Consider the following 18,471-nt stretch of genomic DNA (forward strand, 5'->3'; position numbering starts at 1 on the left):
GATAAGCTCAAAGCATGGACCACAGTAAACAATCCATAGTAGCTGATTGTTTTTGTTGATTCCGTGGTGAACCCAGAGCAGCAAGGGCCAGGAGCATCTCCTTCAGGACACGGTGACAAACACCGTTCAGCTGGAATATTGCCCTGACTTTTTGCATTACCTACGCCAGTGTTCCCCTCCACTGATCCAGGCAATTGACAGTTCTCTGTGCCTTTATTCTGTTAAAAAAAAAAGTATTAACATTATCTCATTAAATTCCATGTCTCTATGCATGTAGTGCCTGTTAATAATTGCTGATTAGCCCTCTGTATTTCCAGTTCTCGAAAGTGCTATCTCAAACCTGCAGTCTAAATGGAGGAAGTGATTAAGCAGAGAATAGTGGCCCCATAAAGCTGTTTCCATCCATCCATGCACCTGACATCAAAGCCAAAGATAATGTTAGGGTTAACTGCTTATTGGTTTGGGCTAGCATCTTTATTTAAAATGTGGTGATTTAATGAAGTTTCAAGGGAAAAAGAAAAAAAAAAAAAAGGCAAACCAAAGGCCTGGACTTTAATTATCCAACAAAACAGGACTTCTCCTTCTGAATTATTCTTAGTTGGCTCCTTTGATTGGAAGTATTTTAATATTGGCCTCTCTAAACACTTGGCATTTGAGTTCCTTATTTATATGCAAAATAATTAAGATCAGAACATTTCTGTTTACTTAAAATAGAAGATTAACTTTACAAGAATTTAACTCTTAAAGCTCAGACCATCTCACAGACATGGCCTGTTCCATGGACCCGTTCTTTGGTGGACTAAAATCACTTTTAGAGAGGCGCTACCTGTGTGTGATTCTTTCTGTTTTACAGAATGATTGATCCGTAAATTGCAGTATATTTCCACAGTGTGTATATATCAGTTGCACAAGGCAAATCACATTGACTATTTTCCCACCCAGTGTGGCAAAATAATCATTTTCTGCCATCACATTGTTAATAGAATGTACTTTAAGCATGGCAGTTAATGCACCCAGATCTACTCAGTTAGATAATTAGAATACTTTGTGTCATTAACATCTATTGGGTTATTTTTTCTTGTGGATAAATGAGATATAGCCTAAACAAAAGTATTATCCTTATTTTTTGAATTTCTTTAATTCAGTTTCCTCAAATAGTAAGTTTAATATGGTCCATGTCTTAAAATTACATACACTAATATAGGCAGTTTAGGAAGAGTGAAATATATCATTTTTGGAAAATATCTGCACCTTTCCAGAAAGATAAAATAATAGCTTCCTGTTATGTTACCAGCTTTGTATAACATGTCTTGTCCTTGCTCTCAGTACACATTAGCAGTTTATCTCCTAATAGGACTAAAGAGGTAATTTTCTGCTGCTTCTTTTTTCTTTAACTTAGATTGAATTTAGTTTTAAAGGAGCACAAAAGCAAACATGCAGACTCCTCATTCTGATTTTAAATAATTTAGAGTGGAACTGTGAACACAATATTTTCCCCATTGAAGATCATTTTATACTGAAGTTTAATATAGGTTTTAAAATTTCTATTTAAAACTTGGGCTCAGGAGGGTGATGGTAAAGTGTGACATTCTCAAGCTGTTTCTTGGTGATGAAAAATGCATGAGAACATAACCCACACAGGACTAGTCAGGCGCTTTTGAATGTAATTTTCCATCAAGTTTTACTTGATTCAACTCAACATGTGGTTGATGCTTTACAAGTTTCTTGAAGAAAAAAGAATAGATGGTCCATTGTCTATTAATGTCTTCCTGTAGTGTTTTTTGTTCATTTTCTAACTGCAGTTAAATGTCTAAATCATAATACTTTCAACCTTTCTTCTTTTCTAGTATGTACACATTTATTTAAATTTTCTTTTATGTATAGATTTGCCTGCATCCCATGGGTCTTAAAATGTCATGTCCTCAATGCCACATATTTACTTATGAATTTTCAATTTAGATTTGCTTTTTAACCCATATGGCTAGACTATTTATTTTTCTTTTTATTCTTATTAATAATTTCTAATTTGTTGTGTTGTGTTCAGAATAAGTAACTTGAAGTGTTTCTTACAGTTTTGATATTGAGATTTTTTTTTTTTTGGTGGCCTAATCTTTCACCATTTTTGTGAATGTTAAATGTGTACTTAAAAAGAATATATGTTAATATGCATGTGTTAAAATGCTATTTCTAATACTCAAGCCCATATATCTCTTACTTATTGGTCATTTGCCTGCTCTGTTGATGTCTGAATGATGTATGTTGGTCTTGCATTATCACTGTGGATTTCACATTTTCTCAGTTTATTGTTACCAGCAATTGTTTCATACACTGCAAAGCTATGTTGTTTGGCTCATACTAGTATATGATTATTAAATTTCTTGGTGGATTTTAACAAGGACCTACTGTGTAGCACAGGGCACTCTGCTCAATATTATGTGGCAGCCTGGCTGGGAGGGGGGTTTGGGAATGAATGGATACCTGTGTATGTACATGGCGGAGTCCCTTCCTTGTTCACCTGAAACTGTTCCAGCATTGTTAATCGGCTATAACCCAATGCAAAATAAAAAGTTTTTTTAAAAGGAAATCTTTTGTTGGATTTTATTGGAGAAAATAATCTATTTGCTGTTTTGTGAATTCTGTCTTGTCTGCCATCAGTGTTGCTATAATGTACAGTTTTGCAAAAATAACTTTTTTGGGCTAGACTTCCCTTTTTATCTTCAGATTTGCTCTTTTGTGTGGTTTTTTGTTTGTTTGTTTGTTCTTTTGTCTTTTCTCAATAGCACATTGCTAGATTGTCTTTCCAATCTGAGAACTTTCTTTTAGTAGGGAAAATTTTAAAGCTTTATTATAAACATTGATATGTTTGGATATAACTTTCTTACTTTATGATTTTCTGCTTTATATGCTTTGTTAGTGAGTATATGCCCCTTCTCTAGCTCCCCCATTCTTTTCCCTCTTTTCCCTTCTTCCATGTGCTTTTCTCTTACATTCTTTCTCGCCTTAACTTGTTTGGGATTTGTACATCTTATTTATTCTAGTAATTACCGTCTAAGTCTTAAGAAATGTTCTAAAAATTATGCATATGGAGTTAATTAGTATCTGCAATCTGTCTTTAACAATCCAATAAATCCCAGTATGTTTTTATTTTTATTATTCTACTGTCTCTTGCCTTCCTGCCCTTCCCCCATCACTCTAGCTATAACGTATATGGAGATAAAATGGAATTTTGTACCTTTTCTTTCCCTGTGGGTGGTAAAATTGCAGCTTTTCCATCCCAACTGATACTCAACTATCTTGAGTATCAGTTGCTTGGTTGTCTTTTTTCAGCCATTGTTAAATCTATAGAAATACTATGCTGGTTGAAAAAACTTTCTGTTTAAATGTAACTTCTCCCTAGAATTTTTTTGAAAATTCCATCCAAACATTGAACTTACTACTTTTTCACCTGTGTACATTCTTTCAGTCACAGCCCGTACATGTTTTATTTCATTAATGAAATATTTAGTCTCTAAATCTCTGTTTCTTTTAAAAGGATATAATATCTTCTTGGATCTCTCTTAAGATACGGGTTATTTTTATTCAGTGTTGTTACTTTTTCGGTAAGATGTTGGTATTCCTGAAGTGATTTGTGATTCTTGGTTGTATACTCATTTTTGCATTTTAGAGTTGCTCTCAGCTTATTCTGCTTTCTGTACCTTGTCTCTGCTGATTGTGTGAGAGGCAGGGACTACATTTTGAGGAAGGTAGATGTTTTATTCTTTCTCTGGGTATTGGCCACTGCAGTCCTTGCTCTGCCCTTCTGGCCTGAATACCCACCTTCTCAGCTGTCTCCTCTGCACACGTCCCTGCAGTTTGCTTGGGAGGACATTATGTGTTCAGCTCTGTTGATTAGTGTCCTATTTACCTAGCAGCAGTGTTAGTCGCTTAGTCATGTCTGAGCCTTTGTGACCCCGTGGACTGTAGCCGGCCAGGCTCCTTTGTCCATGGGATTCTCCAGGCAAGAGTACTGGACAGGGTGCCATTCCCTTCTCCAGGGGGATCTTCCTGACCCAGGAATCGAACCCGGGTCTCCTGCATTACAGGCAGATTCTTTATCATCTGAGCTATAGGGAAGCCCATTTACCTAGAGGTTCCTGATTCTTTTGTCTGTACTGATTTTCTCCTACATATTAAGGTGCTAAGTCCCCCTGCTTTCTTCTGAAGTTTTGATTCAAATTACTTTTTGTATTTTAGAATTCCTCAAAATATGTGATTAGAAATTGGCACTCTTTTTTGTTTCCCTTTGTATTTCTGATTTATTATTTTTGAAAAGTTTCTTTTCAGTCATTCTGTGGCATTCTGGGTAGGAAGGAGGTAAACAGCTTTGCTCAATTTGCTACACAGAATCTTTATAAACTGTAGGAGTCAGATTCATTGAGGGTAAATTGTGTTTTTTTCATAAGTGGTATAAGAGCACGTGATCAAGAATAGTGTAACATTAAGTTCTTTCCCTAAGCTTCTAAGATTGGTTTCTTACAGAGTACCTCACAGTCATTAGTAACTTTTTATCAGTTACAAATATACTTAAAACTGTGATTACATAATACTTTTAAGAAGTTATTAATTCCTTATAGCATTATCATTTTAATGTGTTTTGATACTATCTTTTTTTTTTTATTAGGAAGAGAAAAGACAGACTTTTACTCACGTAAGAGGGCCTTCACAGAAAAATGTGACTCAAAATGGCAGTTATAATTTGGGGCTTACCATCTTTTTTTTTTTTTTTTTAAATTTTGCTTTACAATACTGTATTGGTTTTGCCATACATTGACATGAATCCACCACGGGTGTACATACGTTCCCAAACATGAACCCCCCTCCCACCTCCCTCCCCATAACATCTCTCTGGGTCATCACCGTGCACCAGCCCCAAGCATGCTATATCCTGCGTCGGACATAGACTGGTGATTCGATTCTTACATGATAGTATACATGTTACAATGCCATTCTCCCAAATCATCCCATGCTCTCCCTCTCCCTCTGAGCTGTCTTACATACAGAGTCGTCATTGCCATCTTTCTAAATTCCATATATATGTGTTAGTATACTGTATTGGTGTTTTTCTTTCTGGCTTACTTCACTCTGTATCATCGGCTCCAGTTTCATCCATCTCATCAGAACTGATTCAAATGTATTCTTTTTTTTTTTTTTTTTAATTTTTATTTTTATTTTTATTTTTTTTAAATCTTTAATTCTTACATGCATTCCCAAACATGAACCCCCTCCCACCTCCCTCCCCACAACATCCCTCTGGGTCATCCCCATGCACCAGCCCCAAGCATGCTGCATCCTGCGTCAGACATAGACTGGCGATTCAATTCACATGATAGTATACATGTTAGAATGTCATTCTCCCAAATCATCCCACCCTCTCCCTCTCCCTCTGAGTCCAAAAAGTCCATTATACACATCTGTGTCTCTTTCCCTGTCTTGCATACAGGGTCGTCATTGCCATCTTCCTAAATTCCATATATATGTGTTAGTATACTGTATTGGTGTTTTTCTTTCTGGCTTACTTCACTCTGTATAATCGGCTCCAGTTTCATCCATCTCATCAGAACTGATTCAAATGAATTCTTTTAACGGCTGAGTAATACTCCATTGTGTATATGTACCACAGCTTTCTTATCCATTCATCTGCTGATGGACATCTAGGTTGTTTCCATGTCCTGGCTATTATAAACAGTGCTGCGATGAACATTGGGGTACATGTGTCTCTTTCAATTCTGGTTTCCTCGGTGTGTATGCCCAGAAGTGGGATTGCTGGGTCATAAGGTAGTTCTATTTGCAATTTTTAAGGACTCTCCACACTGTTCTCCATAGTGGCTGTACTAGTTTGCATTCCCACCAACAGTGTAGGAGGGTTCCTTTTCCACACCCTCTCCAGCATTTATTGCTTGCAGATTTTTGGATCGCAGCCATTCTGACTGGTGTGAAGTGGTACCTCATTGTGGTTTTGATTTGCATTTCTCTAATAATGAGTGATGTTGAGCATCTTTTCATGTGTTTGTTAGCCATCCGTATGTCTTCTTTGGAGAAATGTCTATTTAGTTCTTTGGCCCATTTTTTGATTGGGTCGTTTATTTTCTGGAGTTGAGCTGCAGAAGTTGCTTGTATATTTTTGAGATTAGTTGTTTGTCAGTTGCTTCATTTGCTATTATTTTCTCCCATTCAGAAGGGTGTCTTTTCACCTTGCTTATATTTTCCTTTGTTGTGCAGAAGCTTTTAATTTTAATTAGATCCCATTTGTTTATTTTTGCTTTTATTTCCAGCATTTTGGGAGGTGGATCATAGAGGATCCTGCTGTGATTTATGTCTGAGAGTGTTTTGCCTATGTTCTCCTCTAGGAGTTTTATAGTTTCTGATCTTACATTTAGATCTTTAATCCATTTTGAGTTTATTTTTGTGTGCGGTGTTAGAAAGTGATCTAGTTTCATTCTTTTACAAGCGGTTGACCAGTTTTCCCAGCACCACTTGTTAAAGAGATTGTCTTTACTCCATTGTATATTCTTTTTAATGGCTGAGTAATACTCCATTGTGTATATGTACCACAGCTTTCTTATCCATTCATCTGCTGATGGACATCTAGGTTGTTTCCATGTCCTGGCTATTATAAACAGTGCTGCGATGAACATTGGGGTACATGTGTCTCTTTCAATTCTGGTTTCCTCGGTGTGTATGCCCAGCAGTGGGATTGCTAGTGACATTAAAACAACAGGTAATTTATCCCCATAGAGGACAGCACTCCCTTTTTTTTGCTGTCTGGTGAGAGTGGGGTGGGAGTTGACCGCACAAGAGCAGTGAGACCGCTTGCTCTTAGCACTTTTGTAGTCATGATAGGATGTACGGTTTCTTAAGGGAGAATGATTTTGTTGCAGCTTAACCTTAAGGATTGGGGTATGTAGACATAAGAGAGTTTTCAGTTCAGTGGCTCAGTCGTGTCCGACTCTTTGCGACCCCATGAATCGCAGCACGCCAGGCCTCCCCGTCCATCACCATCTCCCGGAGCTCACTCAGACTCACGTCCATCGAGTCCGCGATGCCATCCAGCCATCTCATCCTCGGTTGTCCCCTTCTCCTCCTGCCCCCAATCATTCCCAGCATCAGAGTCTTTTCCAGTGAGTCAACTCTTCGCATGAGATGCCCAAAGTACTGGAGCTTCAGCTTTAGCATCATTCCTTCCAAAGAAATCCCAGGGCTGATCTCCTTCAGGATGGACTGGTTGGATCTCCTTGCAGTCCAAGGGACCCTCAAGAGTCTTCTCCAACACCATAGTTCAAAAGCATCAATTCTTCGGCGCTCAGCCTTCTTCACAGTCCAACTCTCACATCGATACATGACCACAGGAGAAACCATAGCCTTGACTAGATGGACCTTAGTCAGCAAAGTACTGTCTCTGCTTTTGAATATGCTGTCTAGGTTGGTCATAACTTTTTTTCTAAGGAGTAAGCGTCTTTTAATTTCATGGCTGCAGTCACCATCTGCAGTGATTTTGGAGCCCTCCAAAATAAAGTCTGACACTGTTTCCACTGTTTCCCCATCTATTTGCCATGAAGTGATCGGACTGGATGCCATGATCTTAGTTTTCTGAATGTTGAGCTTTAAGCCAACTTTTTCTCTTTCCTTTTCCCCTTTCATCAAGAGGCTTTTTAGTTCCTCTTCGCTTTCTGCCATAAGGGTGGTGTCATCTGCATATCTGAGGTGATTGATATTTCTCCTGGCAATCTTGATTCCAGCTTGTGCTTCATCCAAGTCCAGCCTTTCTCATGATGTACTCTGCATATAAGTTAAATAAGCAGGATGACAATATACAGCCTTGACGTACTCCTTTTCCTATTTGGAACCAGTCTGTTGTTCCATGTGCAGTTCTAACTGTTGCTTCCTGACCTGCATTCAGATTTCTCAAGAGGCAGGTCAAGTGGTCTGGTATTCCCATCTCTTTCAGAATTTTCCACAGTTTATTGTGATCCACACAGTCAAAGGCTTTGGCATAGTCAATAAAGCAGAAGTAGATGTTTTTCTGGAACTCTCTTGCTTTTTCCACGATCCAGCGGATGTTGGCAATTTGATCTCTGGTTCCTCTGCCTTTTCCAGCTTGAACACAGGGAGTTCACGGTTCACGTATTGCTGAAGCCTGGCTTGGAGAATTTTAAGCATTACTTTACAAGCATGTGAGATGAGTGCAATTGTACGATAGTTTGAGCATTCTTTGGCATTGCCTTTCTTTGGGATTGGAATGAAAACTGACCTTTTCCAGTCCTGTGGCCACTGCTGAATTTTCCAAATTTGCTGGCATATTGAGTGCAGGACTTTCACAGCATCATCTTTTAGGATTTGAAACAGCTCAACTGGAATTCCATCACCTCTAATGTTATCTGAATGTATTTGGTTATTTGTATTATTGCCGAAAGGTATCAGAGGGGTAACTTTATGTGACTGAATTTTATACAGTCATGATTTATAACAGGGGTCACGTAGTAAATATTTTCAGCTTTGTTGGCTATTTGATCTTTATAGTAACTATAATTCTGCTGTAGCTTGAAACGCATAAAAGTGAAAAGTGAAAGTGAAGTTGCTCAGCGGTGTCCGACTCTTTGTGACCCCATGGACTGTAGCCTACTAGGCTCCTCCGTCTATGGGATTTTCCAGACAAGAATACTGGAGTGGGTTGCCATTTTCTTCTCCAGGAGATCTTGCCAACCCAGGGATTGAACCTGGGTCTCCCACATTGTAGGCAGACACTTTACCCTCTAAGCCACCAGGGAAGTTGGAAAAGCGTAAGATAATATGTAAATGAATGAGTGGGACTGTGTTCCAATAATAGGCTTCCCTGGTGGCTCAGCGGGAAAGAATCTGCCTGCTAGTGCAGGAGACCTGGGTTCCATCTCTGGGTCTGGAAGATTCCCCGGAGAAGGAAATGGCAACCCACTCCAGTATTTTTTGCCTGAAATTTCCGTGGACTGAGGATCTTGGCAGGCTACAGTCCATGGAGTTGCAGAAGAGTAGAGCACAACTTAGCGACTTAAACAACAAATGTTCCAGTACACTTTCGGTCACTAAAACTTGATTTTCATAGAATTTTCACATGCCATGAAATTTTATTCTTTTTTAGATTCTCTCTGCATTAAAAATATATAAAAAGTTTTCTTAAGTTTAGGAGATCTGTAAAACTAGGTGGTAGGCTAAATTTTTTAGCCCCTAATTTAGTTTTTCCAGTAGTCATGTATGGATGTGAGAACTAGACCATAAAGCTAAGCACTAACGAATTGATGCTTTCAAATTGTGGTGCTGGAGAGGACTCTGGAGAGTCTCGTGGTCTCAAAGGAGATCCAACCAGTCCATCCTAAAGGAAATCAACCCTGAATATTCACTGGAAGGATGGTGCTGAAGCTTGAAGCTCCGATACTTTGGCCACCTGATATGAAGAGCCAGCTCATTGGAAAAGACCCTGATGCTAGGAAAGATTGAAGGCAAAAGGAAGAAGGGGGTGGCAGAGGATGAGATGGTTGGATAGGATCACCAACTAATGGACATGAATTCAAGTGAACCCCAGGAGATGGTGAAGCACAGAGGAGTGTGTGCTGTGTTCATTTGCATTTTCTTAGTTTTGTATCCTGAATATTTATTATGTTTTAAAAATAAACATTCTTATATCAGAGAAGAGTTATTTAAAAACGGATAGAGAATCTACATTTTTAGCAAAATTGGGTTATTGTTAATTAGTTTGATACAATCTGTTTTGTTTGCCCTCTGCTTCATTTTTAGCCAACAAGTCCCAAATTTGGAAAAGCTGACTCCTATGAAAAACTGGAAAAGCTAGGGGAAGGATCTTACGCTACAGTATACAAAGGGAAAAGCAAGTAAGTCCACTCATTTTTGAATATTTCACATGGAAAGTATGCCTACTCTCTTATTATAAAATGACACTGTATTTAAATAATTTTCATATACAGTAGACTTTCCTCCCTCAGGTTTTCTGTTATTTGTTGTTGTCATTGTTTTAACAAATCATTAGAATTGGTTTTTTCTGTGAGCAAAGTTTTGCAGACTTGCCCAGTTCTTCTTTTCTATCTTACCCCTCCCCCATCTTTATTTTCTCTTTCTCTCCTTGGAGGTGGAACCCTCCAATGAGAATTCATTTCCAGGTGAATGATGTGATTAATTTCTTCTGGAGGTTTAGGGTTTGCTTAAGAATAAGAGGACTGATTTCACAGAGTCAGATGTGTTGACCATTCTTGGCACCTTTTAAAACTGAGCTTTTACGCCCTCTTTCAGAAGTAATTAACAAACTATAAGCTGTTTCTTCCTGTCTCCTTTGACCTCACGCTGTAAGTATTCCCACAGAGAGAAGCAACTCTTCTTCTTCCCCCCATGCTATCCTGGGATCAGGACACAGAATTGGATTCTTTTTAAAAAATTTTTTTAAAAATGAGGTAATTTTAAATTTAATTTAATTTGATGATTTATTTTGGCCTTGGTAAGTGGCATGTGGGATTCCTGACCAGGAATTGAACTCGTGCCCGCTACTGTGGAAGCATAGAGCCCCAACCCCTGGACTGGCAGGGAATCCCACAAATTTGGGTTCTTCAGAAGCTTGCCTCTGTATGTTCCTGATACGCCTCCTCCCTCTCCCTTTTTTATTAACAGCACTGAGTTACTGTATCTGGTAACATGTAGCATGTAAACTATCCTTGTTTTTGTCTCTCTTTTAAGTCATTATGAAAGATAGGAAATTCCAACTAGGCAGTTAGTTAGCAGTAATTGAGTTAACTCACTAAGGTAAGCAATCAAAGAGCTATAGAAGACAGTTCTGTGAAGGATCATTCTAAACTTGTAATTGGAAATTTTGACTCTTTGCTTATTGAGGTACTCTTTGGCTGGGAAGGTAGTCTTACACCATTGTTCATAGTTTTTAAGTTAAGAAGGTGAAGCAATATTCCTGATAAAGGAAGATATGTAAGTATGGAAATTCAGGAATGCTGTAGATCAAAAACTGAGTGTTAATTTTGCAAGCCTTATAAATTTTGAGTAAGAAAAAAATACGAGGAATGAAATAACAAAATCTAGAGGGCTGTTGATGACTTCATTCTGTCACTTGAGCATAATGGAATATCATGATAATGGCTTCACTGGTTGAGTTAATTTCAACAGTGGTTGTGTCCACTGTTTTTTTTTTCCTAAGGAAAAATAGTATTCTATTGTATAAATATAACTTGCGCCTTTGATGTTAAGAAGGTGAAGATAACTACACTGCATTAAGCAATTGTTTTGTATAAAGTATGATATATTCATTGTCTCAGTTACTCCTCACAACACTCTGTAAGCTAGGCCCCATTTTTATATTATACCATCTCTGCTGGACCAGGCATCTTGGTGCTTAGAGAAAGTTAGTCCCTTGTCCAAGTCCATACGGGTTATTAGTGACAGAGCTTGTCTTGGCTCATGTCTGTCTGGTTTGAGGTCGTCTTTTCCTAACCATTGTCCTTCCACAGGATAAGGTCTTCTTGGAAAGACTTGGTCCTGCTTAAGTATTCCAGATGGTTCTCCCGGATGCTCTGACTTATTTTAACTGTGAATCAAACTGAAGCAAACATAGTATTTCATTATATGGAAATAAACCAATCACTGCAGTGCCTTCCCACCAAAGATATGCTCACCTGATTTCCAAGTGCAAGATTACAACTCAGATGCTTAAGATTTATGACAAAATCTTGAGACATAGTTGAAACGTTCTCTGTTTATTATGCCTGAATAAAACAAAGCCTGCTTTTTAAGTACCTACAGCCTTTGAGAAGGATCCTTCTGGACAGTTAATACTTTGCACTCCAGCAGGTTTCAGTGTAACCTGTCAGCATTTCTCGAGCAGTTTAAAACTCTCTGGTAACATGTACTATTTAATTTCCTCCAGCTGGAGATGGAATCCACTGACCACTCACCTGCTTTAGGAGATGACAGGCTGCTTGCTTTATTTGCAAGGTCAGGCCAAAGAACAATCGTTACGTGCATCTAGCAACATTGGAGAGCTGAATTTGGTGTGTCTTCTGAAGCACCACATAATTTAAAGAGTCAACTGAATGTCGAGATCCTTGTCCTAATACTACTCACTCTCCCATAGCTGTCTGCATCCCTACTTCCTTCTTTATTTTTTTTTAAATTGTTTATTTAATTTATCTATTTGACTGTGCTGGGTCTTAGTTGTGGCATATTGGATCTAGTTTCTTGACCAAAGATCAAACCCAGGCCCCCTGCTTTGGGAGACTTAGCCGCTGGATCACTAGTGAAGTCTTCTTGCTTCCATCTTTAAATGTTATCTTTAGCATCATCCTCAAGAGCAGCTACCATTATATTGCAGTAAAGCTGCCTGTCATTTGTAGAGATACCACTGATACTTGAATGATGAGCATTTTACATATGTGTAAAATGTCAAGTTTGAATTTTGCCATAGAGCTCATTTTATTAGTTTGCTAGGCTGCTAAAATAAATAGCATAGCTTAAGCATGGCTTAAACAACAGAAATGGATCATCTCCTAGTTCTCGAGGCTGGAGCTAAGATCAGGGTATTGGCAGAGGTGACCTCTTTCTGAGGGCTGGTGCTGTAAGGCAGAGTGCGTTCCTTGACTGTCCCCTGGCTCTTGAGGTGTCCCGGCAGCTTCTGGCACTCCTGACTCGTTGCTGTACCACCCTGATGTCTGCCTTCATATTCACATGGTGTTCTCTTTCAGCATGTTTGTCTCCACATCCCAATTTCCCCTTTTTATAAGAACGCCAGTCATTTTGGATTAGGGCCCACTATAATGACCTCATTTTCGCTCGACTACTTCTGTAAAGATGCTATGTCCATATAAGGTCACTTTCTGAGGATTTAGGACTTGGAACTTCAGCATATCTTTTTTGAAGGATACAGCTGAATCCGTAATACTCATTCATTTCAGACCTCACTAATTTAGGATCAGTGTGCATGGTAATATTCTTCTTTACCATCTCCATTTATGGTATATGTAAGTCATCTTTTATTTCATGGTTCAGATAAAATAAGCAAAGAATATCCCCCCCATCAAAAGATTTGTATAATTTTTGACTTTGATACTGTTGCTGTTAGCCATTGTTTAGAAACCTGAGAAGAAATAGAAAGATTTTTTATTACTCTTGAATTTGCTTGGGATTCTTATTCCTGTAACAGTACATAGTCTGGGGAGAAGTTGTCTGAGCTTCCTATACTGTGTAGCTTTTTGGTAATGAACTTGCCTCTAAAAAGTGTGGCTGGTTAACTGCAACCATTTCAACATACAACACTCGCAAATAAGTTTTCTTATTTAAAAAAAAAAAAAGTTTTGAACCTCCCACAGTTCCATGTTTGAGTAGAGATTTGTTTTGTTTTGAAACCAGTGTTTTCCAGCTTCTTAATACTTTGTGCTTATGTGTGTTTATGTTTGGGATGGGAGACAGTTTATCATCACTCTTGCTACTAATCTTTTTCCTGGTTTGATTTCCTGGTTTTGTTCTCTCTTCTAAATCCCTGTAACATTTAATATAGGATTTAAAAAAAATCATGCGGTGTATAATACTCTACATTTTAAAACTTGTGGCATTTAAAGATATCTTTAGTTCAGCACCTTGAAATCATCTGGTTTCCAAAAGACTTTTGCACATTCAGAGACTTGTTCACATTTTTTGAGTTTTTAAAACTAATGGTGAGTGTCCATGATGTTGTTTTTATGCTCTTTCTATGTTGTAGATGGATGGAAAGAAACTTAGATACAGATTCTGCCCTCAGGAATCAAGTTTTGAAGGCAGATGGTCCATATACTATAAAGAACTCTGTATAAGTTAGAATGTTGTTATTGTTGCTTAGTCACTAAGCTGTGTCTGACTCCGTGACCCCGTGAACTGCAGCTTGCCAGACTTGCCTGTCTTTCACTGTCTCCCAGAGTTTGTTCAGATTCATGTCTCTTGAGTCAGTGATGCCATCCAGCTATCTCAACCTCGGTCACTCCCTTCTCCTCTTGCTCTCAATCTTTCGAAGGATCAGGGTCTTTTCAAATGAGTTGGCTCTTTGCATTAAGTGGCCACAGTATCTATCTATCTATTTACATATAGATCCATAGTATATTCTATAGAAGCTAGAATGCAGTCAGAAAGGCCCAGGGGAAATGGTGTGAAATTTCAAAAAGAAGAATGTTGAGTAAAGTATTTATTCTCTCCAGTGGTGACTGGTTGAATTCATAGCCTCATGTGCTTTTAAATCCAGCCTCCCTCATCGCTGTGTGTTGTTTGTAGGACTCCTTGGGAGAGTTTTCGTGTGGGACTTGGTCCTCTAGCCACATACAATGACATTTTCACTCTTTGTTACCAGACTCTTCACAAAGTCTGTTAAAGCCTGAGGCCATAAAGTAAAAGCAAGATGCTTTATTGAATTATTGTGCAAAGTTTCGTAAAAGCACGAGTGCTGTGTTTGACTGTTAACATGGGGTTGGCATAAGCAATAGAACTTGAAAGGGTTGGTGGGTTGTTCATGGGTGAGCTCAGGCATGGCTGCCTGTTGTAGGTAGGAGCTGTGAGCGCCAGCCACTTCAGCTCCCAGACTTGGAGTGTGGTGGGCTTGTGTGTTCCTCACTACGCTGGGATCTGCTTGGGGGGTGCACCCGTATCTCCGCCTCACCCCGGATGCTTGAGTTTTCCAGGCTTCCACCCCCTGCCGTGAGTGGTGGGAACCTTTACTCTTGCCTGGGACAGATTCCAGACTCCTCTCTTTTCCTTCCTTCCTATTTTACCTAGAGAGGATGGAGACTGTAGCTGCTTGTTTTTAAATTAATGCATTTCTTCATTTGGCTGCCTCAGCTCTCTGTTGCGGTACTGCTTTAGCCGTGGCATGCAGCGGGAAGCCGGGCCCGCTGCGCTGGGAGCACGGAGTCTTAGCCCTCGAACCTCCAGGGCAGTTCCGTTGCTGCTAGCTTTTGATGTTCTCATACTTCTCGTGTCATTTAGAGGGAGAGAAACTCTGTTCTCTCTTTTCATCTCTGGAATTAAGAGTACGGGACTTAGTCATCCCATGGATGCTCCTGATTTCTGGTCTTTTTTTTTCCCGCTTGTCTTCAGTTTCTATTGAGGTGAAGATACCAAAACCTTCCTCCTGCAGGAGCCCGCTCGACAGAGAAGCCTGCCCACGCTGGTTTGTGCCAGCTCTGAATCGTTGTCTCAGAGGTCAATAGGAAGGAACAATGGAGGAATTTGCTCATTTTTTGTAACACGAGACTTATGTGATTGAAAATGCCAGTCTTCTTTTAGCATTTCTTGCTGCCAATTTGTGCCGAATAATTGAACTTGAAATCAATGACCTCATAAATTGAGAGACTACAGCCAAACCAAGGCTGAACCGTACTAAATACGTTTCAAAGAGCTCTTCAATGGCCCAGGAGAAATAGGGGGAAGAAATGCTGTTAATTAAACTAAGCAGTAGCAAGAAGAAAGGCAGTGGCACTTAACCACTTTTTCAGAATATGTGAGATTAAAGAGGGGGTGGCTCTCACTGCTGGGCCCTGAAGGTCAGCTCCGCTGAAACACTGTCAGCAGAGTGTGAAGCAGTCTAAAAGTCAGAGATCCCCAGGCGGAGAGCACTGGACTCCGGGTTCACTGAGGTTCTCGTCTTCATTGTTGACACCTGGATTGTCATACTGACTGTCAGCATCCTGAGAGGTTATCTACCCACAAACAGAAACTACGGAAGAGAGGCGAATCTGATCACATTTTATGGGCTCTGCTGCTCTCTGTTTCTCATTAGGTCCGCTCAGATTTCTTTTTCACTTTGGGTCCATAGGCTTATTGTCACAGCTCACTTCAAAGATCAGGCCTGTAAGCACACTATTCGTCACATGGTATGAAAAACGGCAGCGTGCTATGATAATAGAATCCGTGTTAGTTTTGTAATTTAATGCACAAAGTATGGTATTATAGCGTACATCAAGAGACACTGGATTAAAAATGGAATGAATGGAGTTGGCACCATGTAATTTCCAAACCGGGGGCTCCTTGTATACAGATGAAGTTGGAAAAGTAGAGTTTTTTATCCTTACCTAGTCCAAGGAGGATAACAGCCCATCCACCGACATCTACTAATTTTAGTTTTCAAAATCTTAAAGCCTTTTCAGATTGCAGACTCAGCCCAGACTTCCTTTGGAAGAAGAATGCAAGGCATTGCAAGCTGGTTCGCGGGCACAGCTGGTTTCCTTTAGTTTGCAGCAGATACACAAACAATACCTAATCTTTTTGACAAAAGTGACAATGAGGATATTGTTTAAGCAAGAAGCATGATTTCAAGCATTAGACTACACTGCACGGGGATAGCTTTCCTATTAAACAATATTTTAGTCATGGCCTCTGTAAGCCATTTTCATTATCAGGGTTCTTTGATTAGGAGACCCTCAAAATAACCAGTGATATTTCCTGTCTTTAGGGTTGTAGTCTAGCTGGTGAAAATGGAGGCACTCTTTGGAAATTAGGAATCCTTTGAAAGAGGTAGTGTAGAATATCCAATTATCATAATGTCAGGGCTTTTAGACTCTCTCTCTTGTAGTTCAGCTTAAGTGGTTTTTGAGGAGGGCTCGGAATGACATGATGATAAGATTGGTTTCAGTTTAAAGCAAAGCCACATTCCTGAGTTGCTTTATTATCATTGCCATCCTTTTAGTTTAAACCAGGATGCGTTTGCTGATGCCTGGAGACATTTTTGTTTTCATAACTCGGGGAGTGGTAGTGGTGTTATTGGCATCGAGAGGCCATGGGTGTTGTGAAATATGGTACAAATGAACAGGACAGTCTCACGCAACAAAGAATTGCTTGGTCCAAAGTATCAGTAGTGCCAAATCTGAGAAGCCCTGGTCTCAACAAGGAATGTATAGAGGCTGCTGCTGCTGCTAAGTCGCTTTAGTCGTGTCTGACTCTGTGCGACCCCATGGACTGTAGCCCATCAGACTCCCCCATCCATGGGATTTTCCAGGCAAGAGTACTGGAGTTGGGTGCCATTGCCTTCTCCGATGTATAGAGGCATTGCCCATTTAAAAGAGCTCTTTCCATTGGAGACATTTACTAAGCTGGTACTGAGTTTGGTGTTATGGGCCAAGCAATGCATATGTTGTTGTTGTTGTTCAGTTGCTAAGTCGTGTCTGACTCTTGTGACCCTGTGGGCTGCAGCACGCCAGGCTTCCCTGTCCTTCACTGTCTCCCAGAGTTTGCTCAAACTCATGTCCACTGAGTCAGTGATGCCATCCAGCCATCCCATCCTGTCACCCCCTTCTCCTTAATGGTGGACCAAACTGAGTTTTGCTTTCCATGGGGCCTGTCTAGTGGGGAAGGCAAAAATGACTCAAGTCAGTAGCCTATGTGCTCATTGCTCAGTTGTGTCTGACTTTTTTGCAAGCCTATGGACTGTAGCCCACCAGGCTCCTCTCTCCATGGGGTTTCCTAGGCAAGAATACTGGAGAAGTATTCTGCTACTTCCTTTTCCAGGGGATCTTCCTGACCCAGGGATTGAACCCACGGCTGTTGCATTTCCTGTGTTGACAGGTGGATTCTTTACCGCCACGCCACCTGGAAAGCTCTAAGTCAGCAGACAAATTACAGCAGATACAATTTTAAATCACATAAAGGAAAAGTGAGCTAGGAGAAATAATTAAGGTAGAGGGTGGTGGCTTCTATGTTTATGTCAGGGACAGCAGTGAGCAGTGCGTCTGCCTTAGATGAATGGCCAGTGGAAGCCTTGCTGATGAGGGGACATTTACACTTAAATCTGAAGGAGGAGATATAACCAACCAAGTAAAGATCAGGGACAAGAGAGTTTCACGTCAGACCCTGAGAAGAGCTTGGTGTTTTCTACAGACTCAGAGAGCCCCAGGTGACTGGGAGTTCAGGGGAGGTTGGTATGATTTGAGCTTTGAAAAGTTGTCAAGGACTTGAGGATAGTCTTAGGAATGTTCTGCTTATATATGACTGCAAAATGAACTATCTCAAAGCCTAGAGAGTTAAAACAGCAGCTGCCATTTATTTTGCTTATGAACCTGCTATTGTGAAGGGCTAGACGGGGAAGGGTTGCACCTGTTCCATATAGTGTCATTTTTCATAGCTGAACTGGGAAATGAGGGGTCTATATGTGATTCACTAAGTGGATATCAAGTGGAATTATCTAAAATGCTCAATAAGAGGGGCCAGAAAAAGAAGAAGGAAAAGGAAAAAGCAATGAATAGAAAATAGTTACAAACAAGATAGATATTAATGCACTTATATGAAAACCACTTTGAATGTAGTTGGTCTAAATACTCCAGTTGAAAGACAGAGATTGTCAAACTCGATAAAAAACAAGATCAAACTAACTGTATGTTCTTTATCAAAAACCCACCTTAGGTATGAAGACTCAGGTTAAAAATAAAGTGAGAGAGAAAA

General features: G+C 39.7%; 1 protein-coding gene across 4 annotated transcripts in view; it reads left to right on the forward strand.

Annotated features, from left to right (window-relative positions):
- CDK14 (cyclin dependent kinase 14) overlaps positions 1–18,471 on the forward strand; it is a 677,451-nt gene that overhangs the window by 175,597 nt on the left and 483,383 nt on the right. For all 4 annotated transcript variants that reach the window (XM_015095181.4, XM_042248369.2, XM_027968434.3 and 1 more), the window contains one exon: positions 9,805–9,899. In XM_015095181.4, the coding sequence (XP_014950667.1) occupies positions 9,805–9,899 (95 nt within the window). The remainder of the gene's footprint in view (positions 1–9,804; positions 9,900–18,471) is intronic.

This window comes from Ovis aries, chromosome 4 (genome assembly GCF_016772045.2).
Source record: "Ovis aries strain OAR_USU_Benz2616 breed Rambouillet chromosome 4, ARS-UI_Ramb_v3.0, whole genome shotgun sequence".
Lineage (NCBI taxonomy): Eukaryota > Metazoa > Chordata > Mammalia > Artiodactyla > Bovidae > Ovis > Ovis aries.